The sequence below is a fragment of the Cryptomeria japonica genome, chromosome 3, assembly GCF_030272615.1.
Source record: "Cryptomeria japonica chromosome 3, Sugi_1.0, whole genome shotgun sequence".
Taxonomy (NCBI): domain Eukaryota; kingdom Viridiplantae; phylum Streptophyta; class Pinopsida; order Cupressales; family Cupressaceae; genus Cryptomeria; species Cryptomeria japonica.
The window spans coordinates 141,326,177-141,352,775 of NC_081407.1; the positions used below are offsets into that span (position 1 = coordinate 141,326,177).

General features: G+C 39.7%; 1 protein-coding gene across 4 annotated transcripts in view; it reads left to right on the top strand.

The window, feature by feature from the left end:
- LOC131027350 (calcineurin B-like protein 3) overlaps nucleotides 1-26,599 on the top strand; it is a 252,230-nt gene that overhangs the window by 46,099 nt on the left and 179,532 nt on the right. For all 4 annotated transcript variants that reach the window (XM_057957385.2, XM_059218110.1, XM_057957384.2 and 1 more), the window contains one exon: nucleotides 25,570-25,629. In XM_057957385.2, coding sequence (XP_057813368.1) covers nucleotides 25,570-25,629 — 60 coding nt within the window. The remainder of the gene's footprint in view (nucleotides 1-25,569; nucleotides 25,630-26,599) is intronic.

Sequence of the window (26,599 nt, forward strand, 5' to 3'; positions counted from 1 at the left end):
GCTCTATCCAGGATGCTTTTGAAGTTCAGATAAACTACGTAGCTAGTCACAGGGGAACCTGGAGATCATGATTGTCTTGTTGAGGGGAATTAATTCATTGCACACACATGGATAACTATGGACTTAATACTTTGTCCTGATATGGAAATCTCTTCTTGTAAGTGCTGTTTAACTCCTTGTTTTATTGAGGGAGATTTTCTGAGTATTCTTTAGGATGGATTGATTCTCAAATGTTCGCGAACATTCTCAGTGGTGTCGCTAGATGTTGTGACCATTTCACACATTGCCCCATTAAAATGGGGACCCCCTCTTTTTGCTTTACGTTTTGCTTTCCTTTTGCTTGTTTTTCTCTCTGCTTTTTTAGGTTTTTGAGTGAGTGAGTGATCTGCCTGGGCTGGCTAGATTAGGGCGAAACCTTGGAAGCTCGTTTTAGGGTTTCTTTCAAGCTAAGTCTAGTCTTGTTTTGGGAGGTTGTTAGTCGTCTGCCTAAAGCGTCAAGATTGCTATAATGAAGCATGCCTTTTAGGGGAGTCAAGTGGGTTAGATCAAGGAACAGGGAGAATAGGTCTTAGGTCAGGTCTAGATTGAAAGAGGGTTTTCTTGTCAGGGTCTTGTTTGTTTCCCTGTCTAAGTCAGTTAAGCAGAGCCAGTGAAGAAAAGGAGTTGGTTTGATCAAGTTTGATGAAGGATGAAGCGAATCAAGGTAACATCTAGTTTGAAAATGTCAATTTCGCTCCTGACCCTTCCAGAGGGTTCAGGGCGAAAATCCTTGTAAACCTCTTTTTCTTCTCAATTTTTGACTAAGTGATACTTCCTAGGGCATGTTTGGAGGTGAATTGATATGTTCTTGCCTGGAGAGGGATTTGATTGATTTTTGAAGAGCAAGATGATGCCTGAAAGAGGATTTTCGCTCCTGACCCTTCCAAAGGGTCTAGAGCGAATTTCATCCTAAACACTATTTCTTGTCTTGGATAGACTTGCAATCTTGTTCCTAGCTTAGAAAATGACCTAACTTTGCCTTATGAGGTGGTTTGAAACATGAAAACTGAGCAATTTGGCTTGGAATGGAGATTTCACTCTTGACCCTTCCAGAGGGTCCAGAGTGAAAATCTTATTGGAGCTTATTTCTCACTAACTTTGGCTAAGTTTTGATGTGCAGGGTCTCTTGGAATGAAGATTGGACATCATTTGATACCTTTGAAGATTTGGAAGCATGCGAAATGAAGAATTTTGGACAAGGGGGGAAATTTCTCTCCCGACCCTTCCAAAGGATCCAGAGCGAAATTCCCAAAAGCTCTCATTATGCAGTGAAGAAGGTCAAGTTTTTGGCATAAATGAAACAAGAACAACTTGCTTTTGCCTCTTGAAGATGTTTTAACTTGGAAAAATGAAGGATTTTGCCCAAAAGGAGAATTTTCACTCCTGACCCTTCCAAAGGGTCCACGGCGAAAATTCCTCAATCACCTATTTTTCTTGTAAAATCAAGTCAAGTTTTGGTTTTTATGGCTGGGATGAGAGAGGAATAGTGTTTTCTTCCTTTGAGAGGTGAATTCAACTTGAAATGATGATGGAATAGGCATAAAATGAAGAAATTCGCTCCGGACCCTTCCAAAGGGTCCAGAGTGAAAATTTCTATAGGAGGCATTTCTTGTCTTGTTAGATCAAATTGAGGTGTCAGAGGCATGAAAAAAGGAAGAATGAGCATGTTGAAACCCTTAGGCATGTTTAGAAGTCATGAAAATGAAGGATTCTGGCCAGGAAAGGAAATTTCGCTCCTGACCCTTCCAAAGGGTCCAGAGCGAAATTCCTTATAAACCTATTTTTAGCCTTTCTTGAACATGAAATCCTATCCCTAGCATGATGAAACATGAAATCCCACTTAGCAAAGAAGTTTCAAGGTGAAAAAATGAAGAATTTGTTGGTCAAAATTGAGAATTTCGCTCCTGACCCTTCCAAAGGGCCCAAAGCGAATTTTCTCAAAATCACTTTTTGCTATCAAATTTTGCTAAGTTAAGTATGGGATAAGGTGAAACATAGAAGGAATTGCCCCTGGGAGTGACTTGAGGTTGCAAGAAATCATTAAAAAGTGAAGGAATTGAGCCAAATGGTGAATTTCACTCCTGACCCTTCCAAAGGGTCCAGAGCGAAATTCCTAAAAACACCTATTTTCTTTGCAAGGTCAAGACAACTTTTTGGTTTTTATGGCTTGAATGGGTGTGAGGAAGTGTGTTTTTGCCTTTTGAGGATGATTGAGGTTGAAAAGATGAAGGAATTGACCCTAGAACATGATTTTCACTCCTGACCCTTCCAAAGGGTCCAGAGCAAAAATCCTCAAAAGTCATCTCTTTTTCAAAATTTGGGCAAAGCTAAACTTAGACAAGGGTATGAGAGGATTTTTGAAATGCCTTAGAGTTGAATTGGATTGCCAAGAATGCAAGTTTTGATGCCAAGAGGGAAATTCGCTCCTGACCCTTCCAAAGGGTCCAGGGCGAAATTTCCAAATCCTCCTATTTTCCTTGTAGTTCAAGATAAGATTTTGGTTTTCAGGACTCAAAGAGGAGTAAGGCATGATGTTCTATGCCTTGGAAATGATTTGAAGTTGAAAGGATGAAGGAATTGCCCTAAAACCTGAAAATCGCTCCTGACCCTTCCAAAGGGTCCAGAGCGAAAATTCTAAAACAATGAGTTCCTTTCAAGTTTGTGCTAAGACAAGACTAGACCAAGCTGGAAATTGCCCTTGAGACCACCTTTGAGTGGATGTTTGTTTCAAAAAATGATGATTCTAGGTCAGAGAAGGAAAATCGCTCTTGACCCTTCCAAAGGGTCCAGGGCGAAAATCTCAAAATCCCCTATTTTGCCTTGCAAGAACAAATCAAGCTTGGGTGGAGTGAATGAAGAAGACCATTGCCTAGCCTTGAGGGGTGGATTGAAGACAAGATGATGGAGGAGTAAGCCCAAGCAAGAAAAATCGCTCCTGACCCTTCCAAAGGGTCCAGGGCGAAAAACCCTAAAGTCACCTTTTTCTTCCAGATTTGAGTGAGACTAGGCCTGGACTACAATGAAAGAACCTATTTGGAATGCCTTGAAGAAATTTAGACCTTCAAACAAATGGGAATTTTGAGCTCAAGAGAGAATTTCGCTCCTAACCCTTCCAAAGTGTCCAGAGCGAAATTCCCAAAAATGCAGTATTGCCTTCAAAGTTTTGACAAGCCAACTCAGTGATGGAGATAAATATACCCTGGAGATTGCCTTGAAAGAGGTTAATGATCAAACTAAGGTGAATTTTGGCCTAAAATGTAAAAATCGCTCCTGACCCTTCTAGAGGGTCCAGGGCGAAATTCACATTTTCACCTAATTTCCTGATGTGAAAGACTAAAAATTGAAATGCAAGACTTTGATTAGGTCGAAACAAACATGAATTTGCCTTCCGGGAGATTTTGAAGTGAAGGGAATGAGGTATTCAAGACCTAATTGGAAAAATCGCTCCTGACCCTTCCAAAGGGTCCAGGGCGAAATCATCAAAAAACCTATCATTCAACCTCGTTTGATTAAGTCTAAGGCAAATTGCAAGATTGTGAAGACAAAGTCATGGAAATTTGCAAAAATAAGTTGTGAAGTTTTTAACTCATGAAGTGAGTAAGTCTAGATGAGAGGTTCAAACAAGTCTTGAAATAATCTAGACCTCCATCACTTTGGACATTTCAATGCCTAAGGGAGAAAGGAAACTTCATTAAGCCTCAATCAAAACTTAATATTCCCAAATTTTCTCTAAATTTGCCAAATTCAAGAAGTTAAATGAAATTCGCATGAATTAAGGCATTTACAATTGAATCAATTAGTTTTAAGCCTTAAAACAAATGAAAAAGGACACCTATCAAGTCTTGAAATTAATTTTAAAATTCAAAAAATAAAGGTGAGCGCTCAAATTCATTTATTTGCTTCTACAAGCAAGTCGGCCCCCTTCTAAAAAGGATTTTATCTTGTTTTATTGCTAATTTGTTAGGTCCGCCTCATGGTTAATTAGGGTGAGCACCCTATATAAGAGACGAGTGTTGTAGCATTTTCAAATCATTCATTCATTATTCTTCTCATGCGAATTTCAAGAGCAGATTGGAGGAGCGAATTATCCCAGATTGGAGGCAAATTTCTTGCTAAATTGGAGGCTAGTGGAAGGCGAACTTCTTTTGAAGGTTAATTGAGATTTGAGACATAATTCATCCAAAGGGAGATCAAAATTCAATCCTTATCCAGCAAAATCTGATCTTCTTTCTTCCATTTTCCAAGGTTCATAGTTAAGCTTTCAAAGAAGGAGGTATGAAGAATCAAATTTTTGAAGTTCTCATTCAAGACTTATTTTGATTTCCATAGCAATCTTTTAAAGTCTAAGTCTTGAAAAATCATTCATAATTAATTTGAAAATTTATAATTCTTGGATTTATCATGTCATTTTCAAATTAATGTTTTAAATTATCCCCTTGAAAGGTTTTAGATCCTATGCTTTGAGATTTATTACTCAAGGACTAATTTTAAGTTTTTTGCGTAGGCATCAAATGACGACCCCCAAAGTCGGAGGATCAACTATTTGACAGACTCTCATCAAACAAGATCAAGCCAGGACAAGGACGATCTCCTCCAGTCCAGCATCATCAAGGACAACCTCCTCCAGTCCAGCAGCATTAAGGACGACCTTCTCCATCTATCTTCCAATCCAGCATTTGAAGGAAAGCATCACCAAATTGAGCATCAACCAAGTGTTAGACAAGGTGGCATCCCAGTCATCACTCCTCCAGTCGGTTTGGTCCACCTCAGCATGTTCAGATTCAATGTACCTGACTCATTAAAGATGGCACAAACTTCAATGTACCTACCCTGGCTATCCATTGGTCGATTATTCCAGAGAAGATGTGTCCAAATAATGCAATTATTTCATTGGTCAGAATTAAGTTTGTTGTAACAAACCCTAATTAGGGTTTCATTGTGAAATCTTGGCCATTGATCTCGAATTGATCCAGGCCGTTCATTGTATTTGAGGATGCTATATATGCCCTCACTCATTTCATTTGAAGGGGTTAGAAAGGGTTAGAGAAAAGAGAGAGAGCTTAGAGAGAAGAAAGTTAGAAAGTTATTATTGTAGCAAGATTGAGTAGTGAAGAAAGAATTTTGAACAATTGTTGTCCATTTGGCTATGAGATCAATAAAATATTGAAGTTATGGTGTTTTATTGCAATACTGGTGGCTATCTTCATGATTGTTTATCTTCTTGAATCACTCTCAGTTGAAATAGCATTTAAGTTTTAAGTTTGGAAGACGAAGTGTTGTGCTTGATCTTTGATAAGATTCACATTCCAAACCACTAGCTTCTTACTGATTGTAAGAACGCCTTGTGTGGTCAACTGGAAACATTGAGATTGATTAAGAATTCAATCATTCTTGGAAGTATTGATATGTATCTCTATGATAGTGTCTATATCCTTGATGATTTGAAAGTTATTGAATCCCCTTAGAAGATCGTATCAATTCCAATAGAGTTGTAATTTCTTGGCGATACTGAAATTGGTAGAATCTTATCAAGTCTACTCTTCATTGAGTCATTCTTAGGATTAGTTCAAGTATTCCTTCCTTGAAACCCTTACCTTTTGACATTTTTTGAAATCTGTTAGTGTTAGGAAAATCCTGTTCCTTCATTTGGAAAGAGAGTAACACGGACAAGCTTTCTTTGAAAGTATGTAAGGCCCCTTGAAGAAACAGCATACACAATGACCACTGGTGCTTATCCACAAGTAGAGATCCTACAAAAAGAACCTTGAAGTCATCCCGATTGATCCTTTTCGCGACATCTTTAGCATTCGGAGACTTTATTCAAGAGAGGATAAGATACCTCTGGGTATTTTATTCTGTGTTTGGTCGTGTACAAAATACACATCAACAGAACGTCACTGGGATAAAGTCCTTCCTTGGTCATGTGGGGTACTACAGGAGGTTCATCAAGAACTTCGCTGAGGTGTCCCACCCGTTGGATAGGTTGACACGGAAAGGGGAACCATACATCTGGACAGAGCCGCAGAGCAAGGCCTTTGAAGAGCTGAAGACGAGGTTGATGGGAGCACCCGTACTGGCATACCCGTATTGGGATAAGGAATTCCACGTTCACGTGGATGCCTCAAATTATGCCATCGAGGCTACATTAGCCCAGGTAGGTGGACACGGGTTGGACCACCCTGTTTATTTTGCGAGCAGGTTGCTCTTGAAGGCTGAAAAGATCTATAGTACCACAGAATGCGAAGCCCTCAGCATGGTCTATGCCGTACAAAAATTCCGGCATTACCTATTGGCTACACCATTCACATTTTATGTAGACCACTAGGCACTCATGTACTTGGTAAACAAGCCGATTATCCAGGGGAGGATAAGCTGTTGGCTATTGCTACTATAGGAGTTCACATTTACAATTGTGGTAAGACCGGGGCGAAGCCATGTCATAGCCGATCAGCTGTCCCGGATTAAGTCGGGGGAACCTCCAGAGGGAGTAAATGATGATTTTCCGGATGCGCACTTGTTCCAAATAGCCATACTTCCTTCGTGGTACAAGAAGATTGGAGAGTACCTGTCGACGTCTCGATTTCCGGAGGGTATACCCCCAGCAGAACGAAGAAAGCTCTTATTAAGGAGCAGGACTTTTTCGCTCATCAACGGTTTACTCTACAAAATGGGGCCAAACCAGTTATTAAGGCGTTTTGTCATGGAGGAAGAAGTCTCGAGTGTATTACAGTGGATAGCTCGCCATGCCTTGCACCTGAAAAGGAAAACCATGAAGCAAAAGTTGAAGAATCAGTTGAGAATATTCAAACAGTAATAAAGAAAGATCCAGGAGTTGAACAAGCAATTAAAGGAGAAGATGACTCATTCCTTGAAGAATTCTCATTTATGCTACAGAAGGAAATCCTTGAGAATGAAATACAAGAGGTTTCAAATGGCATTCTTAAAGAAGACAATCAAGTTGACATATTGAATGAAGAATTACAGATCATCATAAGTGAGCCCAGGTATGAAGAACAATTCAAAGGGGCGCTTGAAGATTTCATCACCATTATGCTATTTGAGGAATTGTTGAAAGATCTTGTAGAGGAAGCACAAGTGGAATCATTGCCCAAATTTTTTCAAGATAAGCAGGTTACTGTGAGTGATATGATCCATCATCAACTCCGACCTCCCGAGACTATGCTTGAAGAAGAAAGGTCACCTGAGATTATCTTTGATCGACTAGAGGAAATGTTTGAGGCTCAATCCATCAGGGAGTGCTTGGTTTTTGAAGATATGCTAACAAAATTTCATGAAAATGCTTGGTTTATGCAAGATATCTCAGTGAAAACAGAGAATGTTGAGTTATTCAAAGGGGCACTGAGCTTGTTTCAAGAGGAACTTCCAAATCAAGATCAACATACTGCAAATGCTCGTGGAATGATTCATCATCAATGGCGACCTCCTGAAGCAGCTAGTGACCTCGCTTCCGACAATACAGTCCCGTCTGAGCCTGAAATGTGTCAGGTTGTCTCTTTCCTTAATCCTAGCCTCGAAAGTTATTATGATTTTGATTATGGGGATTTTGGGAAAACAAATTGCATCTGGATTGATCATGGTCCTAATGAATTACCCCAGTTGATCATTTTGAGTGAAAATTTGCCTGAGTATGAGGGATGCATGGTGATGGTTTGCCTTTCTGTGTTTAAGGAGAATTTGCTCAGTTGTGAACCATCACGTTTGCCATGCTCCTGTTGCACAACCTGAGAAATCATGTGAAGGCATGTACATATTTTGCTTCTTTGAGTCATGTCCAGTTTGGGACTCTTGTATATAGCTTTTAGAGTAGGTTTTCCTTTCGTGTGTCTTAGCTTAGAAGTTTTTGAGCCTTGTTCTTAATTTGCCTTGAGTCATTTGACTCATGATTTGGGTGGCTCAGGTAGTTTAGTTGTTTGCTTTCCTTCGTTTGCTTTTGGTGTGCGCTTTAGTTTAGTTTGCCTAGGGTCAGTCTGTCGGTTGTTTGCTTTAGTTTAGGTGTCTTGAGTGGGAGCCTCCATCTTGTGAGAAAGGCGTCTGTGTTGTTGCTCACACACTGGCTACATCCTGGATCTTATGTTAGACTCATTTCTTAGATATCTATTCATGAAGTGCTCAGAATCTGAGGTTGTTCCTCTCCAGCTTTATCATCTGATCAGGACCTGTATTTGACTTGGAAGGGAATCATTTTCTATATCTTGATGCCGACATCTGTTAATTACTATATCTCCACACATTAATAGACTCCGAGTCATTATGGTTTTCAGGCAAAGCTGTGATTGGTGAAAAATCTAAAATCTGACTTCAGTGCCACCGCAATCCTCGAACCCTAGTAAGCTTCACTGCTTACGAGCCAAAGGAATTGACAGAGTGAAAAAGCAATATCAAAATAAAAATAAAAATGAGAAAATGAAAGAGAAAAACGAGGAAAAAATGAAATGAAATGAAATATCAAAATTGGCTAAGGGGAATATATGAGTAACTCCATCGGGGTTATAGATGCCTGGCTGGCAATGGAGCAATGTTCGTGAGCTTGCGGCGATAACCTCGTCGGGACTATGGACGTTTGATTGGCAGCAAGGCTCTATCCAGGATGCTTTTGAAGTTCAGATAAACTAAGTAGCTAATCACAGGGGAACCCGAAGATCATAATTGTCTTGTTGAGAGGAATGAATACACTTGCACACACTTGGGTAATCAAAGACTAAGTATCTAGATCTAGTCAAAGATTTTCCTTCCACTTTGAGTACATTTTCTAATCTCCTGATGGGCTAGGTTGAATCTTCCGGAGGTTCTAGGTGGCGATTGAGTCTTTATCTCTGAAATGTTCAGGAACATTTATTCAAGGTGGCGCTAGATGTTGTGACCATTTCACACATCGCCCCATTGCAAATGGGGACCCCTGCTTTTTGCTTTCTAGGGTTTGTCTTTTTAGGTCTTTTAGGGTTTTGTCTGTTAGCCTTTAGCTTCCGAGTGTCGCCAAGGGGATCACCTCAATAGCAGGTCCTGCTTGAGTGAGGTCAAGTTGATGAGTGATGAAGTCTGGAATGTCCTGATCTTGAAATTTGACTAAGTCTGGAAAACTGAAAATCCTCCAAAAACTAGATTTTGCAATATAACTCCTGGAGGTGTGAAACCACTCTCAAACATCCTGAAAGTATATATGGAATATAACTTAAAGTATAAGAAATGTCGCTTATACTTAAATGTTATATTCCATAAAATAATCCTTACGGAGGGTTCAAAAAGTCAAATTTTGCTCCTGACCCTTCCAGAGGGTCCAAAGCGAAAATCTCCATAAGGCATTCTAGTTTGACCCAAACTTAGAACCAACTCGTTCCCAGGCATCTTTGAGGGCAAAACACTTGTTTGGATGGAAAAATGTGAAAATGAAGTCCGGATTTTGGCCAAGATTAGGAATTTCGCTCCTGACCCTTCCAGAGGGTCCAGAGCGAAATTCATTATAAACTTCATTTGCCACCTTGTTTGAGCTTGAAACCTTGTTCCTGGCCTTGAAAACGATCTTACCTTGCCCTGTGAAATGATTTCAAACTTAGAGATTGAGCAGTTTAGCCTAGATTGTGAATTTCGCTCCTGACCCTTGTTGAGGGTCCAGGGCAAAAATTTTGTATGAGCCTTTTTTTCACTAATTTTGGCTAACTTGTTTTGTGCAGGGTCTCCCAGAAGGAAGATTGGACGTCACTTGATGCAATTGAGGGTTTGAAAGCATGAAAAGTGGTGAATTTTGGGCAACTAAGGTAAATTCGCTCCTGACCCTTGCTGAAGGCCCGAGGCGAAATTTTGAATAGCTCTCATCTTGCAATGGAAAAAGTCAAGTTTTGGACATAGATGAAACAAGGACAACTCCCTTTACCCTCCGGAGAAGTTTTAACTTAAAAGAATAAAGGATTTTGCCTAAAACCAAAATTTCGCTCCTGACCCTTGCTGAGGGTCCAGGGCGAAAATCTTAGTAGAAGACATTTTTTGCCTTGTTTGGTCAAATTGAGGTGATTTTGAGTTTGAAAAAGGAAGAACCAAGCCTAGAAAAGGAAATTCGCTCCTGACCCTTGCTGAAGGTCCAGGGCGAAAATCCTAAAACCTATCTTTTCCTCCAAAATTTGAGCAAGGCCAAGCTTAGACATGGGTGTGAAATGACATTTGAATTGCCTTGAAGTTGGGTTGGATGGCTAAAGATGCAAATTTTGATACCCAAAGGGAAATTCGCTCCTGACCCTTGCTGAGGGTCCAGGGCGAAATATTCAAATCCTCCTATTTTCCTTGCATTTCAAGATTGGAATTTGGTTTTTATGACTTGGATGGGAGAAAGACATGTGTGTTATGCCTTAGAAATAATTTGGAGCTAATAGAATGAAAGAATTTGCTCAAAAAACTCAAATTCGCTCCTGACCCTTGCTGAGGGCCCATGGTGAAAATTGCAAAATCAACCTATTTCCTTTGAGTTTTGGCTAAGGCAAGAATGCACTAGGATAAAAATGGCCTTCAAAAACATGATGAATAAGGATTTGCTTCCAAAACTTGATGATTCTAAGCCAGGGAAGAAAAATCGCTCCTCACCCTTGCTGAGGGTCTAGGGCGAAAATTTGAAAATCCCCTATTTTGCCTTGCAGGAACGAACCAAGCTTGGATGGAGTGGAAGAAGAAGACCTTTCCCTAGTCTTGAAGGGTGGATTCAAGAAAAGTTGATGAAGGAGTAAGCACAAATTTGAAAATCGCTCCTAACCCTTGCTGAGGGTCCAGGGCGAAAAAATCCTAAATGCACTTTTCTTCCAAAATTCAAGTGAAATCAAGCCCAAACTCCAATAAAAGATGCCATTTGGAGTGCCTTGGTGATATTTTGGATTTGCAAAAATTGGATATTCAAGGTTTAATTTGGAAAATCGCTCCTGACCCTTGCTGAGGGTCCAGGGCGAAATTATTGTCAATCTTCATTGTGGCCTTAATCAAACATTGATATTCCTCAAACCCCCCAAAATTGCTAACTTCGAAGCATTTGGAAAGATTAAATAAAATTTGCATTAAATTAAAGGCATTGGCAATTTAATAAATTAATTTGTAGGCCTTGAAATAAATAAAAAATTCCCCTTGGAGGCGTTGAAATTAATTTTGAAAATGAAAAAATTAAGTGGGGCGCTCAATATTTGTTATTTGCCTTTATTTGTCAAGTCGGCCTCCTTTTTAGTGGTTTTTATTTTATTTTAAGGCTTATTTGCTAGGTCGGCCTCATGGTTGATTGGGGTGAGCGCTCTATATAATGGGGGAGTATTGCTTTAAGTTTCAAATCATTCATTCATCCTTCTAAGTGCAAAATTGAGGAGCGAATCCTAGCTGAGTTGGAGGCGAATTTCTTGATAAGTTGGAGGATAATTTCCAGAATTTGCTAAGTGTTTGGAGGCTAGTGGAAAGTGAAGCTCTTTTGAAGACTAATGGAGGCGTATTTCATCCAAGGGAAGACTATATTCTAAACCTTGTCTAGCAAAATCCAGTCTTCTTTCATCATTTTCGAAGGTCTTAGAGTTAAGTACTCAAGAGAAGGTATGGAAATCATTTTGATATTCTTCGTCAAGGCTTGTTTTAATTTCATAACAATTTTTGAAAAAAAAGTCTAAGACTTGAGAGTTTGATTTTGTTGATTAATTAATTAGGAAATGAAGAATTCTAGATTTATCATGAAATTTCCTAATCAATATCTTGAATCTTCCCTTTGGAGAGTCTTAATTTCTACACTTTAAGATATAATGCTTAAGACTAATTTTGGAATTTTGTGTAGGCATCAAATGGCGACTCCCAAGCCCGGAGGATCTACAAGTCGGCAGGCTCTCATCAAAGAAGATCCGGTCCAGGACAAGGATGATCTCCTCCAGTCTAGCATTAGCAAGGACGGCCTTCTTCGGTCAGGCATCATCAGGAATAATCTCTTCCAATCCAACATTCCAAGGCGAGGTACATCAATCATCCTACACATCAAAGACAAAATAAGTCAGAGCAAGGGTTCGTTGAAGAAGCAGATAGTTTCAGAAGAGTTAATTAAAGCTAGCTTCTCAACAACATCAAATTGAATATGTACCAAGTTACAAGTGTCGGACAAGGTGGCATCCCAGTCATCACTCCTCCAGTCGGATTGGTCCACCTCGGCGTGTCCAGATTCAATGTACCTGACTCATGGGAGATGGCACAAACTTCGATGTACCTACCCCAGCTATCCATTGGTCGAATATTCCAGAGAAGACATGTGTCCAATTAATACAATTATTTCATTGGTCAGAATTGAGTTTGTTGTAACAAACCCTAATTAGGGTTTTCATTGTAGAATCTTGGCCATTGATCTCAAATTGATCTCAGCCATTGAATTGTATTAAGGGCACTATATAAGCCCCGACTCTTCATTTGTAAAGGCTAATAGAGAATAGAGAGTAGTTAGAAGAGGAATAGTTAGCTAATAGTGGATAGTCAGTTGATAGAATAGCAATTAGAGTAGAATAGAAAGAGAAGGCAAAGATTGTTACCAAGATGTTGTTGTAAAAGACTTGTAAAACTTCATTGAAGAAATGGTGAAATTTATGGGTCGATTCAACAATTTGCATGGTCTCTATACTTCTCATATTTGATTTCATGTTATTAGATGAGTGGAAGAAATGTGTTTGATTGATGGTGAAATTCGTATATCCATACTACTAGCAGTTTGTTGATTGCAGACTTGCCTTGTGTAGTCAACTGGAATCATTCAGCTTAAGCTTAACCTCAATTGTCGCTTCTTCATTGATATGCATCAGCCTGATGGTGTCTATGCCTGTAGTGATGATTTGAACATCATAAAGCTTTCCTTCGAAGATTGCACTAAACTTGTGGAGATGGTCCTGGGATGTCAAAACAAGACTTAGTTAGAATTTCATCAAAGATCATTCATTGCTCTTACATTCCTTAGTATCAGAATTAGATCCTTTCCTCGCCTTCGTCCTTTTTTCCTTTTTTTCAAAATCTAAGCTAGTAAAATCCTGTGTTCCAGCAATATTCAAAGCAAAATCAAACGTTTAGGTCGTCAAGTGTAAGTCCCCTTGTGATTCCAGCAAATCACATCATACCACTGGTGCTTATCCACACATAGAGATCCTACAACGAAGAACCTTGAAGTCATCCTGATTGATCCTTTTCGTGATATCTTCAACATTCAGAGGCTTTATTCAAGAGAGGATAAGGTACCATTTGGGATTTTATTCTGTGTTTGGCTGTGTACAAAATACACATCAACACCTCGGTACTATGGGCCTATAGTACGACTTACAAGGTGACCACGGGTCAAACTCCATTCCAACTCATGTACGGGCAGAAAGCTGTGGTGCCAACGGAATTCATGGTGCCAAGCCTTCGCATTGCAGTAGAGAACAGACTTGGGGATATGGAGAACTTGAGGGAGAGACTCTATGCCTTAAGCAAGTTGGACGAAAAAAGAATGATGGCACAATGGGCCATAGAGGCAGCCCAGCAAAGACGGAAGGTCTGGCACGACAAGCATCTTCGGCGAATGAAGTTTACTCCTGGGCAGTTAGTGTTGAAATTCAATGGGAGGAACGAAATCAAACCAGGAAAATTTAAAGTGCGATGGCTAGGGCCCTTCAAGGTACGCGAGGTCAACGCCAACGGGGCGATTAAGTTGTGGACACTTGACGGGAAGGAGTTCCTGACGCGGTCAATGGGTCGAAATTGAAACAGTACCACGAAAGACGGGCGCCCGACCCCGACCCTGAGCCCTCTAGAAGTAATACCAAATAATAGTAATTAAAAAAAAAAAAAAAACCGTACGGGCGCAAGGGTTCGTACAATTGTGGCCGTATGACCGAAAAAAACACTGCACAGTCGCACGACAGTGACCGTATGGTCGAAAAAAAAAAAAAGAAAGGAAGAAAAAAAAAAGATCACCATGGCGGGTGCCACCGTATGGGGGAACCACCGAATGGTGGGACCACCGGTGGTGGAACCACCATGCGGTGGACTACCGGCGGTGGTAACACCGGCGGTGGGACCACCGGCGGTGGGACCACCGTGTGGTGGCAACGCCGATGGTGGATACCACTGTGCGGTGGAGATCGCCGCGGTATAAAGCCCGCACAAGCCGCACAAGCCGCACAAGCCCGTATAAAAACAAACACGCAGCCCCGCACAAGCCCGCACCAGCATAAGGAACACGCAGCCGCACCATCATAAAGCAACACGCAGCCCGGCCTAGCATAGCACACCGTACGGCTACAGCAATCCGGGGAAGGAGAAAGAGGCACGTGTTTATTAATTTAACCCTATTCTTTTTAAAAAAGAGAGGGCACAAACGACAAAGGAAGCATTATTTAATGGACGCCAGTGGGAAAAATTGGCAAAAGCAGTTACGGCAGTTACCTGGTGCAGTGCCGTCAACCTCAGGGAACAAGGGCGTAGTCCGGATTCTGCCTTCGGGTGTAAAGGTAAGAGGCGGCATGGCTGACAACAGCCAAAAGAGAGGGAAGAAGGTACGCTCCAAAGTGCAGCAGACTCCAGCAAGGTGTGATGTGACGATGGACACAATCACTTTTGAGGGTTTGACTGGCACAGATTGCAGGAGATGGTGGAATGAGACCCCGAATGATGACCCTTTGAAGATGCAACTCCGACTTGCACAAGTACAGTGGGCCATCCAGATGCCAATTTTTTGCATCAGGGACTTTGAGGTGGTGTTGCGCGCCATGATTGGTACTTACGACTCGCACAGGCGGCAATCAGTATTTGATTACGACCACCAGTAGCTTACAGTATCGTTTGCTTCGACTGAATTTACCAGAGTTTTCAGTATTCCGGGGATGCATGGAAAGAAAGTGGATAAGGCATAGAAAATAGCCCCAGACTTCAAAGACAAACTTCTGAAACTGATGTGTCGCGACGACCTCACACAAGCGGAACTTGCTAGCCTTCAGCACGCGAGCAAGAGTCGCGGTCTAAAGAAGTCGTTTTTAAGAGAAGGAATATGGCGGTGCCTGGTGGATGTATTGAAGAGCCGGTTGATGGGAGCGAGTCGGGCTTCAGATATTGCCATGGTACAGATGGTGCTCGTGAATGGCATCCATAACGGTATAGTATATGATTGGGCATCTGTATTAGTGGACAAAATGGAGGAATTCATGACTCTCCAACAGAGGACTTTCTACATGCCCTACCACGCTATCGGGCTCTTTCTGAATGCAGTACGCCTTCGGGGCTCACCGGACCAGTACTTGGCACCACAAGGTCGTGTACACCTGGGACAGCCCCCCATATTTTATTGGATGCACCTAGACACCATGGTGCCAAGTGGAGATATCCACTCTGGCACGAAACGGAAGAGGAAGGTAGTGGTTTCAGCATCAGCAACAGAGTCTGAGTCTGGCAGTAGTGACCCAAGTGAGGAGGTGGAGGACTCCAGTGATTTTGTTACCGAGACTAGTTTCAAAATGGTAGGTCAGGGTGGGCAACATGGAGAGGCGGACATGGGGGCAACATCAGTAGTGGCCTCGCAGCCTTTGGAGGAGCAGACGATTTCCGCAGGCACCATGTTGCCTCCTCCAGGTGCAGTAGTGATGATCGTGCCCGTTCCTGGTTTTGGGCAAGGCCGGACACCCGTGATTATGGCCCCCCCACCTGTAGCCGCGACACTGGTAGAGCCTCTGATGGCTGATGAGAGCCACCCCACGATAGTAGTAGAGGTTGGAGAGATAGCAGCTGGGGAGATGGTGGTACCATCGGAACTTCCTGGAGGGAGTGATCGCCCTTCTCAGCAGGATATGAATGCATGGCTGAGCCGGTTCAAGTTGGCACCAATAGCCCCCATTGGAACAGTAGTCCTTTCTCCAAGGCGTGAGCAGAGTCCTCATGAGATTGTGGATCTAGTCGGAGATGGTTCGCCAGAGCCTACGCAGAGTGTACGGAGGGACCACTCACCCATCCGCAAGTTGATGTTGAGCCCTACGCAGGAGGAGTCCACCCCGAGTTTCCCTGAGACTTCCCTCGGGGCTATGGAGGAGCAGGATCTAGTAGCATCTCCGAGAGGGGATGGCGGCAAGGAATTAGAGCAGTTTTTGGTGGATATGGCTGTGGAAGCCAAACGGTGGTAGGCTCAGTGCGGTCTCAAGACGAGGCCCGGGCAGATGTTGAGTTGAAGCGGCTACTGGAGTTTATGAGGGACAGGTGCACGACCCACTTTACTCAGTGCTTTGAGTCTAGTGGATGGCCTACCACAGAGACCTTGCAGATGTTGGAGAATTGGGGTCTTCGGGAGCAGGTTGGCGAAACCAGCAAACAGGCATTGTTGAGGCAAATTGAGCAGTCCTTCCGAGAAACTTACTATGAGTTGCGGAGGACGCAACATATTGGCAATAGTGCAGAGACCCAGCACAGGGAGCCTGTAGTAGCACGGGAGGAGTTGGCTACTAGGCTCCAGCAGACGAAGGAGCTCCACAGAGAGCAATTGGCTCGAGCGACGACCACATGGGATGCATAACGATCTACCTTGGAGACAGTGTTAGCCGGATAGAGGACGGCTAAGGGCGCCTTGGAGGCGCGGTTGGAGGAAGTGCAGGAAGACAGGGCTATGTTGGAGAACTGACTGAGTAGTGCTTTGGAGCAGGTGGACCAGAAAGATAAGGAAGTTTTGGAGGCCGCATTGATGGTGAAAACATCGATGGAACGCCAGATGGTGGCGGAGCAGGACCTCAAGTTGCAGACTGAACAAGTCTACGAGTTACGCGCTCGCCTGAGTGCCGCCCCCTCTCCACCAGGGACGCTTCCTCCACCCCCTTCTCAGTCCTGAGTTTTATGTTGTAATCCTGCCATGTTGTTTTTGAGTTGTCCGGAGACGACCTTGTTTTTGGAGGGGATGATTTTAGCGGCAATATTGTACACGGAAATAAAACTAGTTAATTAAGTGTAATTGTCTTGGTTAGTTGGCAACCGAGGGGTGGCAGTTGCTGTGCGACGGTTGGCGCTCGCACCCCCTCGGTATCCTTATATACTTCCAAATGTAACTTGTGAAAGACAATGATGATGGGGAATGGAATAACATCTCTTATATTTTATCTGATATCTATGGCATTATTATTCTGCATTACATGTTTCAGCTGTATGTTTTAAGTTATTCACCTGAGAGGGCAAACACACGGGTCATAAATCATCACACCTAGCCACCCAAACTTTACGTGCCAACAAATAGGGTTTTTCTTAGTTGAATGGGATAGTAAAACCCTCATGCCTTGTACTCAGACTCTCTTAATGAATGCCATTGAAAAACATTGAATTCTCTTTGCCCAACAACAATAACATGTGATTATAGCATCCCAAAATCTTTAATTTAACAACCATTCAATCTGAAATTTATCTTTGTTAAGATTTCATAAATTTCTAATTTTTTTTGAATCATTGAGTTCCAAATGCAAAACCTTTAAATTAACTTTTTGCACTAATATAGACCTAGCTAGAATACCTTTGCATCACGGACGAATGAGGGTTGTGTCCTTGCTTCAATCCTTGAACACTCCATCTATCCCTATGTGGAATCGCTCTTGTTAAGATAGAGGTTTTTTGTTCTCAACTCCAAGAAACCATTGGGGTTTTCATCCTACAAGAGTTTGGCCATAGGCACAAAACTCTGAATCTTCACAGAGAAATAAACAAGATTTTGAATCTTTTGTATGTCTCAAATGAGACCCCAACCTTCTTTTGTAACCATCTTGAGAACTTTCTGAAAAGTAGAATATAAAATCACTTTATGAATTAAATTAGCCTTATAACTCCAGAAAATGATTTATTTAAATATTTTTTTATATGGGGCACTTTAGTCATTTTGTTAAGTCTCCAACATTTAAAACTTTCAATTCTCATTCCAATGAGCTATTATACTAAGGTACTTTTAAAATAATTTGGATAATATTAAGCAACCTTGGTAAATGATCTAATTAATAGCTCAATATTACACATGAGTTGCAAAAACAGTTGAAAAGAATCATAATAAAAAATTGATTGCATTGGAGTGATATCGATGATGAATGATTAGAATCAAACCTGATTGAGTGACTTACTATAAATAGACGCTCTCTCCAAGAATCTTGGAGAACACACCAAAAGTTGGAAATAGCTTCAGAAAGTGGCATATGAGTCCTGTAGACCATCTGAGCTACATGTTTAGATCAAATAACCCCTCTAATAAGGCTGGTACACACCTAGTAGGTTAGAGCCAACTGAAATGCAAGAGAACCCCAAATGGGGACATTATAGCTTCCTTTAGATGGTATGGCACGTCAATCATAAATTATAATATGCAAGAAAAGGTACAATGACCTTTCTTACAATATTAACAACGTAAAATATTAACAACTTCTCCCATCCAGTGTCTTGAAGATTAGCCTTTGTAGAAAAGAAATATAGGTGGTAGGCTTCCATTAGCTTTACCTCAAGGGAGGGTTTCTGATGATTTTGAACCCGAGGTTGCGGAATCACCAAGGCATGATATTGTACCATCAGAGTTCCCTTAGGACAACTTGGATCAGCATCCAGATGAGTTTATTTCAGGCAGCCCAAGTCATGTTGGTACACCTAATTTGGAAGTAGATGGTTCTTCTCTTCGACCTAAGTGGTTGGAAAGCTTATCGGTGATTTTCATGATGATGAGCTAGTTGAGGGTAGATCTTCTAGAGGCAAGAGAAAAAAGAACATAGTCAACTTTGCTCTTATGGCCAATATTTAGAGTGTTTTTGAGCCCCAAACTTATTCAGAGGCAAAAGGAATACTTGAATGGGAAAAGGCTATGGAAGCTCGTAGTCTCAGAAGAATAACACTTGGGTTTTGTTAGATCTTCCTCTTGGGAAGAAACCCATTGGCTGCAAATGGGTCTATAAAGTGAAGTACAAACCCAATGGAACACTTGATAAATACAAAGATCGGTTGGTGGCTAAAGGCTTCTCACAAGAAGGAGTTGATTATGAGGAAACCTTTGCTCCCACAACAAAGATGAGCACCATCCGACTAGTTCTAACCATTGCAGCTTAGTGTGGTTGCAAAGCCCATCAGATGGACGTAAAGAGTGCCTTCCTCAATGGTGATTTGGAGGAAGAGTTCTACATGACGCAGCCTGAAAGTTTCAAGGTTGCAAGTAGACAATGCTAGGTATGCAGATTGGTAAAGGCTCTTTATGGCCTAAAACAAGCCCCCAGGGCATGGTACATCACAATTGATCAATACTTGGTTAAATAGGGCTTTTAGAGAAGTCTTTTGGAACCCAACTTGTATGTCAAGTGTGCTAGTATTGACACCATTTTTATTGTCATCTATGTTGATGATATCATTATTACTGGTAGTGGAGAACACTTGCTTGAACAAATTAAACAGATTTTGTGTTAGGCATTTGATATGATAGATTTGTGACTTTTGCATTATTGTCTTATTGTCTAGGTTTGACAAACAAGTGGCAGCATTTTCATCTCTCAGATGCCAAGAGTTTGCTGGAGAAGTTTAGGATGCAAGATCGCAAACCTTCATCTACACCTATCGAGAAAGGGTTGAAACTATCAGCCAAATCAGATACACCTATGGTGAATGAGTCAGCATTTAGGCAACTAGTTGGCAGCCTTATCTATCGTATGACCACTAGATTTGATCTTAGTTATGTTCTGAGCTACATATCTTGTTTCATGACAGCCCCTAAAGCAAAAGATTGGGTTCCAGTGAAGTGTGCATTGAGATATGTGAAAGGGACACTTGACTTTGGCATTCTGTACAACAAAAGCAAAGATCCTTGGCTGATTGGTTTAACATACTCAAATTGGGCAGGTGCTATTGATGACGGGAAGTCTACTTCTGGGCATGCCTTTAGTCTTGGCAGGGGTGCATTCACATGGACTAGTAAGAAGCAGCAGGCAATAGCTCTTTCCTTGACAGAAGAAGAGTATCGAGGAATTGTTAAGGCAGCATGTGAGGTAGTTTGGCTATGAAGGATGCTTTTTGACATGAAAATGTCTCAAGTAGGGTCTTCACCCTTGTACTATGACAATCGGGGGGTGTTGAAACTTGCCAAGAATCCAATCTTCCACGAGTGAACCAAACATGTTGAGCTTCACTGTCACTTCATTTACTGGCTTGTTGAAGATGGAACTGTGGTCTTGCTGTATGTTCCAATTGTGGACCAGACTACAAACATTCTCACCAAGTCTCTTAGCTCAGACAATTTTGTAAAATTTAGGGGGCAACTTGGTGTAGTGTAATTGATAGGATGACCATTAAGTGAGGGTATTAGAGTAATTAATTAATTATTGAAACCAAAAATCAATTGTATTTTATTGAATGAATTACAAGCGTATATAAAAGCAATTACAAGAGCTTCAAATTGAAGCAAAAATAGAACTACGCCTTCTAAATATAGAAGCTTAAAAATAAACTAATAAATAAAAACCCCTAAATGACCATTAATAGACGAACTAAAAATAGCTAACATAGCTAATTAAAAATATTCTAATGCCGTCGGTTAACGGTCATTTTACGAAAACTTGAAACCACAATTTTGAGGAAAAATTGGCAAACCCTTCAAAATTGAAGTTACAAATCATTGTTTTTGTGGAAAAAAAGGGTAAAAACTCTAAAATTCTCCAATAGAGAATGCATGATTTTTGAGAACAAAATCGATCAAAACCCCTAAATGACATGCGATAAAGCATCAAACATCACACAAAACAATACTCCCTGATTTTTGAGGAAAAATCAAGCAAAACCCTTCCATGATTTTTTATGGAGAAAAATAAAAAAACCCAACCGATGACAAAATCTGCTTATCAAAAAGCATAGAAGGTTGATTCCTCTTCAGAACGCTCTGTGACATGAGTATGCTCTTGCTCCTGAGAGCCTCCCTGGTTGGACTTCTGATCAACCAACCTCTTTCTACAGAACCTCTGGATATGACTAGCTCCACCACAATAGTGACATGTGATTTTCTTTTTCAACCGCTCCTTAGATTTGCACTGTCCTTTCTGCTAAGTGGTGTCGCCTTTGCTTTTGTCCTTGGCAGTAAACGCCTGTTCCACACTAGCCATGTCAACGCTGCTACCAAACTGCTGTCTCCACCTAGCTTGCTGCGATAGCTTGTTGCACAACACATCAAACTTCAAGTCAATAATAGTGAAGGTAATGTTGAGTGTCTTGATAAGGTGTTCATAGGATCTGGGCAGGCTCTTCAGTGTGATTACGATCATATCCTCTTCCTCCATCTTGCGACCAATAGCCTCCATCTGGTCACATATTTCCTTGATCTTTGTAAGATGTTGTAGTGACATCTTCTCATCCATCTTAATTGAGAACAACATGTTCTTCAGAAAGGCGCTTAGCTCTTGTCGAATGTCTCATGAAGATTCTTCAAGTGATCCCAATTCTCATTAACTTTCTTGCTTGATGGCACTTTTTGAAGCATATCATCGGTGATTGATAACTTCAACAACATAACTGTTTCTCGGCTACGCTCATCAAACTTGGTCTGGTCATCACTTGCCGTTGTAGGACGAGTTTCTTTACCCAAAACAATCTGGTCAAGGCACCAGTACTCAAAAATAGAAAGCATCTGCTACTTCCAAGTATTATTATATTATACTTCTTGCCGTTGAAGCACTGACTACCTTCCAACATAATGTTGGTCAACGAAGCTATCCCTCCCGTTTTCTTATGCACGAAAAACAAGGCAAACTCGAGCTTGAAAAGAAATTTGATTTTTCTGTCAAAAACCAGGCAAAAACCTTCAGCAATAGCTGTTACAAATTCCAAAAGATCTGAAAAGCAGGCACAAAATCTTGGCACGGAACCCAATCCATGGATTTTTGAAGACCCAATTTTTTTTTTCTGAAAAACCCAGAAAATTAAATTTTTTGGCAAATCTGAAACTTTTAATTTTTCTGAAAAAATCAGAAAATAAATCTGCATAAGAGACACTTGAAACCCTAGGGATTTTTTTGAAACCCTAGATTGTGAGCAGAAGAATTGGTTCCTAGCCGTTATTCGTTGAACATAGAAAATCGTGGCTAGGAAAAAATCGCGGAAACCCTAAATGGTGCACAGAAAATGCGATTTTTTTCGGTTGCAGGAGACACAGGAAACACAGCCGTGTGAAAAACAAACACAAACTCTCATCGTGCGCAGAGAATATCGCGGAACTGAAACCTCGACGCATGAAAAAATGTGTTGTTGCCGCCAAGAAAACACAAATCTGATGAGTAAAAAAGGCCGCTGCGCTTGAAAAACGTGAGCTGAAAATTGCGCCCAGAATTGCCAAAAACAGCCACCGAAAGTAGCAGAGGGTTGGAAAAATTGCTGCCCAAAAAAATGAACATCAGCAAATCTAGAAAATCACTTTGCAGATTGAGCCCTCAAAAATCTGCCGAAAATAAACTCGCCCAGAAACCCTGGAAAATTCCACCAATTTTTTTTCATAAAAAAAATCTCAAAAAATTTCTAGAAATTATTTCTAGGTAGCTAGGGCACGAGAAATTTTTAGAAGCTTGTCACTTGCTTTGATACCATGAAACCAAAAATCAGTTGTACTTTATTGAATGAATTACAAGCGTATATAAAGGCAATTACAAGAGCTTCAAAGTGATGCAAAAATAGAACTACATCTTCTAAAAATAGAAGCCTAAAATAAACTAATAAATAAAAACCCCTAAATGACCATTAATAAACAGACTAAAAATAACTAACATAGCTAACTAAAAGTATTCTAATAATTACTTAATGGTCATTTAGTTTATTTAGTCGTCTTTCGTTTTCTTAGATAGTTTCTAAGTTAGTTCTTAGTTGGCGATTGTTTCATTTATAAACATCATATTGTAAATTGCCTATATGTATTTGCTTCGCTTCATTAGTTTAATATCAATTTACCATTTCAAAATTTGCTCAAGCCTTTGTCATGTATCTGTTCACTAACTCTTCATATATTCTGTCTGGACAAAATCCATCCTTTTTCATATGATGTTACATTAAGGAACACTGACACATACTTCTGCACTCTTATATTTCCTTTATACTATTCTATCATACTGCTTCACCTAAGAGGTGCATCTATTCACTTTTGCAAATCTGTCTTTGAATGCTTTGTTATCTTTATAAACATATTGATTAGCATGTTAGATCTTCACATATCATACTTGTCTCTCTTCTCAAATCTGGAATTATATCCTTTCAAATTTGGATATTATATACCTTTTCACAACATCTTCATCCAAATTTATCTCCCTTTTATACACTTCGATCTTATGCTTTGAATTGAAGGGTACATCACTTAGAATAGACACAATCTTATGAATAGACATGACTTATTATTTCCACTCCTTAATGCTGATCGCTGCTTTTTAAATACTAATCGCTGCTCTTTAAAACATTAAAATACTGTTCTTTATTTTCTTAAGCAATTTTCATTAATTGCAGCCTTGAACTTTTTCTCTTTATCTGCTTTTTTGTCTTATCTGATCTTGTCTTATTCATTGACCTTTTGTCTTTTATCTGCCTCTTTAAAGAAACACTGCCTTAAATATAAGCAACACCTTATAAAATATAACAAATGTCTTTGATTAATGTGGTCTCTGCCTTTAGGGGTTTTAATCAAAATCGCTACCTTTCCACAATGAATCGCTTCTGTTCATTATTAATGATTGCCTTAATTACATTTAATCACTGCTTTTTGTTACTTTATCAATCGCTTGCCTTCTTTTTTTTTGTCTTGTTCTATTGTCCTATTCTCTTGTCTTATTCTATTTTTCTCTCATATAGTTGCAGCCTTAGTTTGCCTTATTTAACTTTTTGATATTGTTATTTAATTCATTACTTTCGTCAGCAACTGTATATCGACTTCCATTATGTTTGCCTTAATCACTGCTCTATACATAGTAATAATCTGCGCTCTGCTGTTATTAGTCTTATACTTACTTAAACATTATCGCTGCCTTTGTCTTCAAACATAAACACTGCCTCAAGCTCATTATTCTCTGTTGTAGTAGACTTGTGAATCGCTGTCTTTCATGTCCTATATTGCTGACATGTAATTCCTAGTTGCAGGAAATAGCATTTCTTTGGTACTTTGTGAGTAATTCAAACCTTCACATTCATTACAGCAATGTACTGACATCTCAAGCTCTTCCTTATCAACATATCAACCAAAACCAATAATATTGGAAATATATGTGCAGGTTCTACATCTTAATCCAATCTTTCCTTCCTTGTATTCCTTTGACATCAATGGCAATCAATTCCAACAATAATTTCATTTACATATCATATTTATTGGTTGGCCATCATATTTGCATGATGATGCATTATTGTACTCTCTTTGTATTGAAGTGTAATAAGAACACTTATCCTATGTTTTACAGACTCATTTGATACATTTTATAATTTATATGTTTGCATAATATTTATGTTTTAATTTTTTGTAAATAATTTCATTTGCCTTTTTTGTCAAGTTGCCAGGTCTAAGTCAGCCTTGAATCTCTGCCAAGTTTTTACCAAGTCTTTGTTTTTGAACTATAAATTATTAGATAGTCAACAAAGTCAACATACTTTCAAACATAAGAAACCATTTCTATCTTCATAGCAAAGAACACAGACATAGTTAAACACCAATCTTTTATTGGTCAACACAGTTAAAAAATAAAAAAATGTGAATGCTGCAGTAGGAAAATAATGCCCAAGTAAGAAGTTCATGCAGCAGCAGAATCTTCTTCAAAAGTATTTGGGTCAATACTATAAGAATGGCTGAAAGGTTTAATTTTAGGGTCAACACAACAAGTCATTGCTGCTATAAGAATTGGTGCCAAGTAGATTTTGGTCAATGCTAGGGCTTATATTAAGTAGCTATTTACTTTCTCATTTTCTTTCCCCTGCAATTGAAACTTTGAATGATAGTTGACCTATGATTACACAATTGCTGAGGTGACATGTAGGATGATCTAGTCCAAGCTGGCTCGATGTACCAGTTTACAAATAGAAAAATTAATTCAGGTCAGTGAGGAGAGATAAAATGAATGTTTTTTTTTTGACTTTTTGATGGCTTCAAATCTAATAGTTTTAAAACAAGGGTAAATGCAATGTCGCAAATGATTATTGTGTGAATGGATATTGTCATAAGAAAACAAATGTTGTCTTCTTCCCAATTATTGTAAAAAGTAAAAGAATATCCTTTTGCTGTGTGTTTATTGTAACAAAGTGATGTGCTTGTTTTCTGCTGTATTGTAGCAATCTTAGTTAGTATTGCAGATGTCATAAGCAAACAAATGTTGTCATCTTCCCAATTATTTAAAAAAGTAAAAGAACATCTTTTTGCTGTGTGTTTATTGTAACAAAGGGATGTGCATGTTTCCTGTGGTATTGTAGCAATCTTAGTTAGGATTGCATATGTGCTTTTGGACTGAGATCTATGAGGGAGATTTATTTGTGGAAGATTCTGATGATATTTTGATAATTTGATTGGCTTTTTTGCAGGAAGAGTTTCAACTGGCATTATTTAAAACCAATAAAAAAGAGAGCTTATTTGCTGATAGGGTGAGATTAGCTCTTTTTTGTTTTTCTTGCTGTTACAATATTCATGTTCTTCTCTGCTATGTGTTACGAATCTTTTGACAATTTTTTGTTTCCATTTGGTAATGTGAGAAGAAAGTGTGTATGTGCTTCTGTATCATTTATTTATATGCATAACTCAAGTTTTTGGCTCGCCATAGTTGAGTACTTGAGATCAATGTTAGGTCTAGCACAGATATTCAGGTTTTGTTCTACAGCTTGAAATTTATGGCTGAAATTTCAGTTTTGTTTTCCTTATTTCTGATAATAGATAAGGTATATTCATATTGAAGGATAGACAGTCACCAAACCAAGCCCTTATAAAAACAGCAAAATATAGGAACTTAAATGTTTAACAGAAACCAATAGTTACAAATTTACATAATTTTTCAAAAGAAAGATGAATAGTCATCCTTGAGGCTGATGCAGTACACATTATCAAAAGATACAAAGTTTGCTTGAAATTGCTTTTGAAGCAAAAAATTAACAGCAGACCTCAGAACATAGTGACTTTAATCATAGGTTCTATGCCACAAGGGGGCATGTCTGTATGTCTGTTGTATTGTCAGTGCGTAATGTCCCCACTTTGAAATAAAATTTAAGAGTAAATAATAATAATAAAATAAAAATATAAAAGAATATAATTAAATATAATCAAATTTTAATTAAGTTAATCAATGGTTAAAAGACACGAAATGAAAAGTTGTGACTCCCTCGAACATGAGATATAAAAGGGAGAAGAGAACCTCATTCGAGGGGGATAATTTGGGAATCAGAAGTGCAGATCTGATTTAAATAAGAAGTGCAGATCTGATCTTGAAAGGTTGTGTCCCTTTCAAAGGGTAGATATGATGAAGAGTTGCACTCTTTCAAAGGGTGCTAATGCTGGAAAGGGTGTCTTGCCAAAAGGGCATACATGATGAAGAGGTGTGACCTCTCCCTCACATTGAGAGAT